General features: G+C 35.6%; 1 protein-coding gene across 4 annotated transcripts in view; it reads left to right on the forward strand.

The window, feature by feature from the left end:
• MIB1 (MIB E3 ubiquitin protein ligase 1) overlaps positions 1 to 9,929 on the forward strand; it is a 76,047-nt gene extending 66,118 nt beyond the window's left edge. For 3 of the 4 annotated variants that reach the window (XM_086740712.1, XM_086740714.1, XM_086740715.1), the window contains 3 exons: positions 975 to 1,088; positions 2,017 to 2,117; positions 7,294 to 9,929. In XM_086740712.1, coding sequence (XP_086596838.1) covers positions 975 to 1,088; positions 2,017 to 2,117; positions 7,294 to 7,434 — 356 coding nt within the window. In that variant the 3' untranslated portion in view covers positions 7,435 to 9,929. The remainder of the gene's footprint in view (positions 1 to 974; positions 1,089 to 2,016; positions 2,118 to 7,293) is intronic. The other variant, XM_086740713.1, reaches the window with a different exon arrangement.
• The last annotated feature ends 615 nt before the right edge of the window (positions 9,930 to 10,544 follow it).

Genomic DNA, 10,544 nt, shown 5'->3' on the forward strand with positions numbered 1-10,544 from the left:
TTTGCCTAGAGTAGAGCAGTCCTTGTTGCTGAGGATCTGCATAAGAGGGAAGGTAATCATTCCCATAAGTAACTGCTTACTTGGTCTCGCTAAAGAAGTCCAGTTTCTTCCTCTGTTCTGGCTGAGACACCTGACATTGAATCACTGGCTTTATAGTTATCCTGATCTGGCCTCTTTCATTGTCTGCAGTTGCAAGATGATGAGAAGGGTTTTTTTTATTAGTCTCCCAAGAAGAGGACAACAAAAAGATTGATTGCTGTGGTGAAAGCTTTCAGCGGTGAAATGTGCATCACCAAGTCTAAGCTGTAACAAGGACAGCAAAAGGTTTAACAGATGTCAATGATTTATTTCCAGATTATTTTTGGGAAGTCTTATTCAAGCAGGTAGAGAGAGAGTCTTCCAATTTATGTAGTTTATAGGACCCACTGTATTGATTCACAGTAACCTTCAGCATTTGCGACGTAATAATTTGCCTTTTGTAGAAGAATTACAGCCTCCTTTCTAGGGTTATATCAAAAGATATAGGTTCACTCTTTCAAGGGTAAGAAGCCACACCTGTTTGCCCCTGAAGTATTAGAACAGGAAGTGAGATCCTTTGTTCTGAAGGAAAAAGCAGGTAGTCAAGACATTCTTGGAAGTTTTGGTCTCAAATGTGTGTGATTTTACTTTAACTGCTCTAATTCTTGTGGACTAGACATCCATTTGGAGAAGGAGGAACCTGCTCGCTTGAAATATGTTAAAATAAGATGAACAGAATAGGCTTACTTTGAATCCCAAACAAGACATTGTTTATAGATGTGATTTGCAGAAAATTATATGAAGATGAAGACAAGTAGTTATTTGTATTATAAGCATTTGATATTTGTATTATAAGCATTGCTGTATAGTTACTGTGAATAAACAAGCTCATGGATAGAAAAGAAGAAAAATGAAATGACAGGATTCAGATATTATTTATTTCTCTATCCTCTCAGATTGTGCAAGCTTGATGAAGAAATGCGTACAGTGTCGGGCAGTGGTTGAGCGAAGAGTGCCTTTTATAATGTGCTGCGGAGGGAAAGGTACAGAAGATACCAGTGATGATATTTGTGAGTGACTCCAAAACCTGTACTCTTTCACGTTCCTTCTCCAACTTCTTATTCTTTTAAATCACCTAAATCTTTCCTCTCCTTTTTAAATAAAAGCTTAATAAAAACTTTTAAGTGTTAAGCCAGGTACCCATTTGCTGTTTGTGCTGCTTTCTACATTGATGGCAGCAGATGCAATGGTAACACCAGTCATTACACTAAAGGATTTCGTCCAGTATCCAGAGTAGAAGATGAAACTTATGACTTCTTGGCCGTTTATTAATGTCCTATGAAGCAAAGACTGGAAATGGTCTGTAATTGTGCAAATGAGCAAATCAGTGTACTTTTTTTAACTTCTGGAACTCATCTGCTCTGTCCTGCTGGTCAGGTGGCCTGTGGCAGACCCCCACTGTAATGTCATCTGTCCCTGCTCTCCCTTTAATCGTGACCCGTCAGCTCTCTGTCACCTCCTCATCCATCCCCAGGAGGAGCTCCATGCACTCCAGCTGGTCGTTGACATAGAGGACGACACCCTTGCCTCGTCTTTCCTGCCTGTCCGTCCTGAAGAGCATATATCCCTCCATTCCAACACTCCAGTGATAGCAGCCATCCCACCATGTCTCTGTGATGCCGACAAGGCCATAGCTCTGCAGGCATGCATGCATCTCTGGCTCTTCCTGTTTGTTCCCCATGCTACGTGCACTGGTGTAGAGGCTCTTAAGCTGGGCCCTCGAAATATTTGTCAAAGAAGGGTTGCCACTAAACTAAAAGAAGTTCTTTATGAATTGAGCTACAGTGAGGTTGTAGTGAATTTAATTAGATTATCAAATATATTTGACTAATATTATTTCAGATAATTGAAAAATTGTAGTTAATACATATGAAATAGTTCTTCCTGTTTCATTAGGTTGATGCATAATCACGTATCTTTATTTTCTCTAAATTACAGCAAGTGGAAACATTCCAGTTTTGCAGAAAGACAAAGACAACACTAATGTCAATGCGGATGTACAGAAGCTGCAGCAACAGTTACAAGACATCAAGGAACAGGTAAAAGTGCTGGATAAAAATTTAATGAACAACTGAAATAATTGAAAAAGCCGATCCATCTTCTGTTATTTAAAAGAAAATGGCATGTTGAAGTGCTTCAGTTCTTAGAAGTTTAGTCGTATAACCAATATTTTTTGTGTTATGTGGCTTGTGTGTCTTCTGTGCACAGATTTAAAAAAAATGTAAAAATCAAGTGACCATGTTCCATAATCCATTTATTTGAGCATTTGTGTTGCTGTGCCTAAAAAAGGATGCTCTGCCCAGTCAGTATGTTCTCTGCCTCTTTAGCTGACCTGAGCCTATAGGTATGGTAGGAGCTATTTTCACAGAACAGTACTAAAAGTAGATACTCTATAATCTACCTGAATCTTTACTTGTCTGTTCATGAACTGACTTTGAACAGTGACCGGCACTTACCTGTCATACAAAGGCTATAGTTTATGTACTTTTCAAAAAACTGTGGTTGCAAAATTACAACCTTTGAAAGTACTGTACATGTAATTTGCGTATTTGGAATGTAGTGATAAGATTTGTCTTTTGTAATTATGCTTAGTGTTTGCAGGAGGATATCTATACAAATTGACTATAGATTATATAGATTATTCATTGGTAAAGTTACATTTTAATTTCAAAACCTAATGAAAACCAAAAATTAATGTTTTGGATAACTGACCGTTACCTATTTAAATTTGTTATATATCTCTAAGTCCATTAGGGAACTTTATAGTGTTAAATTACTAAATTATTTCCTTGCTTTTCCATCTGAACAAAAAAAAAAACTTGAGATTTTTCAGCAGTAAAGGACCCGGGGTATCTGTCTATTGTGTGAACTTACTTTCTGAGAACTCTAATAATGTGATTTTTGGCTTCCCTACATATAACACAATTAGAAGAAGCTTTTCGTGGATACTGGAAGCAGAGAAGCGTTTTTAGTGTATTACTTGCCTTTTCGTCTTATAGGCTTACAGGAGTCAGTAATACTTCTGTGATAGCAGCGTCACATCTAGTCCTGGTAGCTGTTGCTCTCAGATGTTCATGTGTGTGAAAGCTAAGACTAAAGTGTTTAGATGGCCAGTTTTAGGGCCCATATCTATAAATGCCTTAAATCTGAGAGCTGATATGCTGTCAAGTTTTAACCTCAGTGGCATGTCTGTGAAGAACTGTTCATGTCATATGGAGGCTTGGCCAACACCTCAGTTACAGAAATTCAAATATCCAATTCAAAACAGATCGCTTTGTAGTTTTTGTCTGTAAAAGAACATGCAGTTTAAAAACTGTCATTTGAAAAATGCACATCTGGAGTTTCTAGATATCTCTGACATCTTATATCTACTGTTTGGCTTCTGTATTACTTTTTAACATTGGATGAAAAGAGTGAAGTTACTGTTTTGGCATTTAAAATTATTTACGCAGAACATGCAGATCAATGCATGTTCTATTTCCTTCAGATGTATTTTTTTCTTTTCTGGTTCCTTTATTGCAGGAGTATATAAAAGATTGGAGTTCTATTTGAATATATTAATATTCTTTATGTATAGGGACATGAAAGAAAAACTACTTCACTTTACAGTTTTTCTTCTTGGTTAGAAGTTACCTCAGTTTTTTCAGTTTTTAGAGCGTGCTCTTTTATTTGTAACGGTTTTATGTTACCTTTGGGATTTGCTAGCCAGAAGCTTTCTGATATCAAAGTTATGCTGCATTAGGGAAAAGAGAATCATTACTTTATACGTGCAACTTTGTACTTGTATTTTCTGATTTTCATATTTGTGGCAGTAGGAAAGATACAATACTGGCGTGCTTTGAGAATTTAAGTGCACTTTTTTGCTTTGAAATGCCCTTTTGTCCAATAATTTATTTTAAATCAATATAGAACTGAAGATTGTTCAATGCATCTGAGTAGAAAGAGGTGGTTCTGGTTGTTCTTGTGTGTCTTGGCTTGAGAATCTTTCATGTTTTCCTTAATATATTTTCTGCTTATTCTTGTGACAGCACAGGTTGTGTATCATACTTGTGAGTTGCAAAGTTGGATTTGATTAAAATTAGTCATCTCATCTTTTAGATCTGTGCTTGAAATGATGCACAGCATTCTACTATAATTGTGTATTCTTTTGGTTTGTGCTTTAACAGTTCAGTCTCCATGTTACATTGATATTTTTGTACTTAAAATTAATTTGTTCTCTTTCAGCAGGTATAATCCTATGTTTCAACTCATACCTTCAATGATAATCTAATATGTTAGTGCAGCAAGCTTTTAAAACCATTTCTGGTGCCGAGCAGAAGTGATGCTGATGTCAACAGAATCTCCCACATCTGATGACCACACCATTCTTCAGGGATTCCCTGAATGTGAACCCTTTTGACTGTAATTGCAATACCTTCACTCCATTTCATACATAACCACCACCATCTGTCTAGTGTCTTATGTATGTTCCTTCACCATACTTGCATCACTTTCTTTCTTCTTAAAAATAGATTTATTTTGTCACTATGCACCTGTATATTGTTGGAAAAATTGGTTTTACTAATGAGGAACTGATATTTCAAGCAGTTAAAACACCTTGTTAGTGGTAAAAATTGATTTGAATTGCAAACCCAGTTATACTTAAAGGTATGATGAGTACTTTTTCAGACTACTTTTGCTTATCCAAAGAAACATTTCTCACATAGAACAGTTACAGTGCCTTTTTATACTATTTGTTTTCTTTCAAAATATTAGTCAAATAATTCATGCAGATAAAAAAAAAGTAGAGCATGGTTTCATGCAGAGAACATTCTAACAGACTGATAGTACAATAGAAGCAGATACTGCTTATTTCCTGCTGCTGTGAACTTTCTTCCACTGTAAAAGTGCATAGAAGCTGGTGGTGAAGTAATGAGAGCTCCTTGAAAGTTGGATAAAACTCAGTTATTTGGGCTTGTATCCCACTGGGAAATGGCTGAAATAATTGAGAAAATCCTTGTCAGAATAGAATTGCATAGCAAGCAGAAAGTTTGGTTGTTCCTGCCAGCTGAATTCTTCTACTACTGTATGAAATAACTTAAATGTTAAAATAGTATCGTATTAAGAAACTAGACAGCTAATGTATTTTAAATACTCCTGCATTTGTACTAAGCAGGAGAAATTGGGCAATTTGCTAATACTGCATATGATTGCAGAAAATATCTATAAAATGAAAATGTTAGGATTTCTGTGCTTTCCTGAGTGAAATAATCAAAAGTAATGGTGTTTAAACAGATTTTAAATTTTTTTTTGTTATTTCTGAGTCTCGTGATGGATGTTTTCATTTTCAAATTATGGTGTAGCATTTGGAGAGAAATGGACTGTTGTAACTTCACTAATTCTGACATTATATTTAGGCACAAAAGCAAATAATTTAGCGAAAAACATAGAATAAAGGCTACAAGTTTTTTCTCCAAAGATAAGATTTGAGTTTACTTTTGTCAGTCCTTTGTCAAAGGACATCATGTCAATCCTGTCAGGTTATAGACATTTATCACAGGACAGATATGTATTCATTGAAAATAGCTGTTTCATTGATACTTGAAGACTATAGGTTACTAGAGGAAGAATGTCCAGATTGTCCCATTGGGATGTGTAGGTGATGGCTTAGCTTAGTGTGAATGGAAAAATAAGCAAGAATGACTAACAGTCTTTTGCAAATTTTTAGTTTGATAGTGTTTTTTTTTTTTTTTTTTATAGTACCGTGGAAATTCTGACACAGTTGGAGCACAGCATTTTTGGGAAGAGGGAAGGATTTTTTTTAAACATAAATTGACATAGTTTTATCTGAAAGCTTTACATTCCTGCTAGCCCATTAAAATAGGCATTTAGCCAGATCCTATGCCAATTTGAACTCTGTATAAGCAGACTGATGGTGAGATTTTTTTTTTTTTTTTTTTTTTTGTCTTAACTAAGCTATCTACCCTAGGAAGTAATACCTATTGATTCCACAGAAAGTATCCCTTAAGGTTACACTAAATAGGGTTCCTGATATGGGTTGTCTCTAATGAAATGAACAAACTGAAGTGAACTCCCAATGACGAGTATGGAAACAAGTTACAGGTGCAAGGTGGTGATAAAATGAATTTGCATTTGAAATGTGTGCCCTGTCAGTATTTCGTATTATATATGAGATCAACATTTCTAAGTGTTAGATATGAGTAGTGTGCCACAGATCTGAGGACATCTTAGACAAATCTGAGGACGTCTTATATTTAATTTGTTGGAACATTGAATGGCCTTAACAGTTATCATCCGTTATAACATCTATTCATTTACTAACCTTTGATAAACTGTTATAAATGAAATCCTAATATGGCTGCAATATGTTTATGGTGAAGGAACATGCCTTACCAAAACTTCAATTTCCGCATGTGACAAAAGGTAAAGGACATTGTTCCTTAGTGACCTGGTACAAAATGAACTTTGCTGTTGAAGAACTTCAGGAGATTTATTTCGGACATTGGCTGTCACTTTAATGTTCAGCAATTAAAACTGATTTTAAAAGTTTGCTGTGCTACTGGTATGACTGAAGGTCACAGATTTATTAAATTGTTCTTCATTTGAAACTTGAGGTGTTCATTTGGTTGAAAATCTAGATAACTTCCGTGACTAAGGGCTGGAATTACCAGTATTGAATCTTTAAATATAATATTGATTATGCAGCATTTTTATTACTTCTGTATGAGTTCAATGTTTGATGTTTAAAGGTAAGTATATGAATGGCTAGGTAGCCTTAGAAGAAATTGGTAAATCATTACCTGAGCATTGCACTCAAAGCTGTTTGTGTTGTGTTTGTTCCCTGGAAGATTACATGACATAAAGAGGAATGTTGCTACAGAATGTCTTAGTGTACTTGGGCACCAATATTGAAAATGTGACGTCAGTCTACTACTAGATTGTCTTACTTAAATGGATCATATCTGGAAAAAAGCTACATAGCTTGTGTGTCATGATGGAGTAGGAAAAGCCCAAATATTTTAAGTCAATATGAAGTAAAAATGTGAGTGAAAAGTATGTTTAGTTTTCAGATTAGTGGCTGGGTTGTGCTATGGCAATGATCTGATATGCTTAAGATGGCATGTTTATTGTTAAATTTCAGTAATTTATATATTGCAGACTCGATACTGTATCGTTACTGCCATTGACGGTCTAACCTGTCAAAATCTTTTACAGACTATGTGTCCTGTCTGTTTGGACCGTCTGAAGAATATGATCTTTCTCTGTGGCCATGGAACATGTCAACTTTGTGGAGACCGAATGAGTGAATGCCCTATATGCCGCAAGGCAATTGAACGAAGGATCCTTTTGTATTAAGTAGTGGAACCAGTGTCTTTTATTAGCTTATGAAGTTGTAAGGACACTTTGATTATCTAAATCTCCGTAAGTTTGAAAGGCAGTGAAGGGTTCTAATGAAAACATTTCTAGCACAGATTCGTTACATGGTAATCGTCTAAAGACTGTGAACACACCAAATTAGAGAACAGTATTTGAACAGCCACCTTTTAGCTTTACTCTTTAAAAAACATCTAAGCCTGAAGCTAATTTATAGCTGTCTTCTTTCATTTTCTTTGTAGTCTTCTTCCCCTTAAAGTGTAAAGGGACAATCTTATTTTGGTTTTGTTCATGTTTTTTAATGCATGTAGCAGATGTCAAGTGATGTAATGTTTTTGGTTTTGGGTTTTTTATATTGTCAGTTAATATCAAATATAAATAATTAGGGTTTTTCTTGTTTTATACTTTTCTGGAGAATTCAGATTTCCCGTGACAGTTATCATTCACAATAATTTTGATCTTTAAATATACAATAATGCAAAATCAATACAAAGTGTATACAAGGAAGTAATAAATATCATACTAATCCCATAAGGTGAGGCCTCAAAATACAATGTTAAGGTAATTCTAACTTTATTGTGCCCTTTGTTGCTGAGGATTCGTTGGGAAGGAAACAGTAAAAAGAAAAATCTATTTTAGAAATACTGTGTTCCCAAAACTGCACTTTAGTCTAACAAGTTCAAGCTAACTTAAATAGTAAACTTCTTAATTCAGCTAGCCACATGATGTTGTATGGAATAGATTTTAACTTGACTGGAAATGAAAACATTTGAGCAGTGAGTCGGTTATCCACTTTAGATGAATGAATTTGATCAAGTATAGAGAAACAGATGCATATATGGGGCCATTTAGAATTGTTAGGTCTATGAATTGGAGAAAAACTAGAGATTTTGCAAGATTTCCTCTCTTAAATTAGTTCTATTGTTTCCAGGGAAAGAGTATCAACAGCAGAAGAGAAGATTTAGTATTGCTTATTTGTGTAAGTTGGGTGTTAACACCAGATCTTGAATGTTACTGGGTAATACTACAAATGAAGATATTGCTGACAGAGCAGTGAATTTGTTGAGCCATGCCTGGGTGGGTTGAAGCTGACTGAAGGAGTTAGCTGTCACTAATCCCCAAAGTGCTACTGTCAGGAACTGCACACTATTAACACTTCATCCTTCCATCTTTTTGGATGGAAGAAAGTATGATGATTTGAGGATCTCTTGTAGCTAGAAGGAATGTGCGATTTGGCAGTTTTCTGAGTACATAGTTTATGTAGCCCTTTGTCGTTGTGCAGATTTCATTTGGATGTGCTTTTGCAGAACAATAAATACATGCTGGAGTCACTTAGGTGCCTTACTTGGAGCTAAGATTAATTTCTCATTTAATTCTCATTGTGTGCATCAAGGGATAGTTCAGGGGAAGATCCAAGTAAGGATAAAGGCATAAAACTGTGATCTCTTCAGAAAAGCAGTCTTGGTCTTCTGAAGCTTATGTTGATATGCCTGAATTGTGCAAACGTTGGCGAAAGTCTCAGAAAAGTGTTATTAGTCAAATGTAAAGATAGGTGGACTTCTAACCAGTAAGGTTTAAACACTGAATAGCGTTTGAAAGGAAACAACCACAGTGATATATTGGAAAGATGTATGTAGAATGGCTTTTAACACAGCGAAGTGATGTAATACACAACCTTTCTATAGACATCTTTGATCCTGATCCAGAATTGCAAATGTTCATCGTTCTTTTCAGTAACTTTTCATTGGACACAATCTCAATCTGGAGTCTATATGATATAATCTGTTTTATTTTGTGTAGTAGTAATCATCTGTTCTCAGATAATCTGTGTATCTGTCTTTTTGGCCAAACTTAATAGCCCTCCTTTTTCTTGCTTCTTGGCTCCCTGTTCTGAAATACCAAGATTTCAAGGAGCTTTGGACAGTTTTTGATATAGGGCTTTTTTTCAGCTCAGCATTTCACTATCTCCACTTGGGCTCTGAGTGCATCTGAGTGTTCGCTTCAGTTTTTGTTTGGCCAATGTGCATATCACTAAGTCAGATTTTGTTTTATGTAGCGTGTTTGACAGCTAAACTTTCTGTAGTAGGCTTCAGTTTCCTGTTAGTCTTCCTCTAAAAATGATTTTATAATAGGACGTGCCATTTGACAGTCCGTTCTGAGTTTCAGCCTGTAATGCATCAGATCTGTACCTTGGTTGCCTCTGGCTCTGGTAGGCATATTTTGAATATTGTGTCCTATTTATTCTTCAAGGGGACCTCTATAAACTGTTGTCAGCACAAAGGCAAGGTGGATTTCTTCTTGATAATGCAGCTCAAACCTGAAACCTCAGTATAGCAGTTGGTATTTTCCTAATTCTTTTTCACTGGAACAAGCCAGAATTACTTGAAAGTATTCCAACTTAGCATCAGTTTAATAATTCAGCTGAGTAAGGACTGATTTAAAGCATCCTGGGTGGGAAACTGGAGTTAAATCTTCACTACTCCAAATCCAGTATCACTTATGGAAATACATATTTAGATTCACACAGTGTCTTTGGATTCTGTTGTAGAAGGTGGACTAGTGCTGTTAAGGAAGCTAGTAAGGTCGTTCACTCCATTTACTGTGGTATCATCTGTGCAAGGTGCACAGAGTGCAAGTGTTTAATTGGATAGCACTTAAAGGGAAGGATGAAAAAAACAAAAGCTCGGTTGGAAGCCAGAGGGGATCGTAACAGGTAGGAGAGTGGAGGATCTGTCATTGTGCCTCTGTCTTCAGCAAAAGATGAACTTATACATCTCATTATTATTATTATCATCAGTATTATTAGGGTGCAAAGTGAAGATGAGAGAAAAATCAGTAAGACATTTGTCTCTAAATTCTGTAAAATCATAAAATGCAAGATTTGCAAGCTTTGTTTATTATGATTATCCCCCAGTATTTAATAGCAGTTTTGAAATTAAATTGGATGAAATACCTCAGTTTGTTTCTTGGAACAATCAAGAAAACACCTAATAATATCTATTGTTCAGATGTGACGTCTGCTAAGATGTTTAAGTAACAAAATACATAAATGGTCACCTCTGTACACAGTGGTTTAAAGTATGAAGATGACC

This window comes from Chlamydotis macqueenii, chromosome 2, assembly GCF_036417535.1.
Source record: "Chlamydotis macqueenii isolate bChlMac1 chromosome 2, bChlMac1.mat, whole genome shotgun sequence".
Classification (NCBI taxonomy): Eukaryota; Metazoa; Chordata; class Aves; order Otidiformes; family Otididae; genus Chlamydotis; species Chlamydotis macqueenii.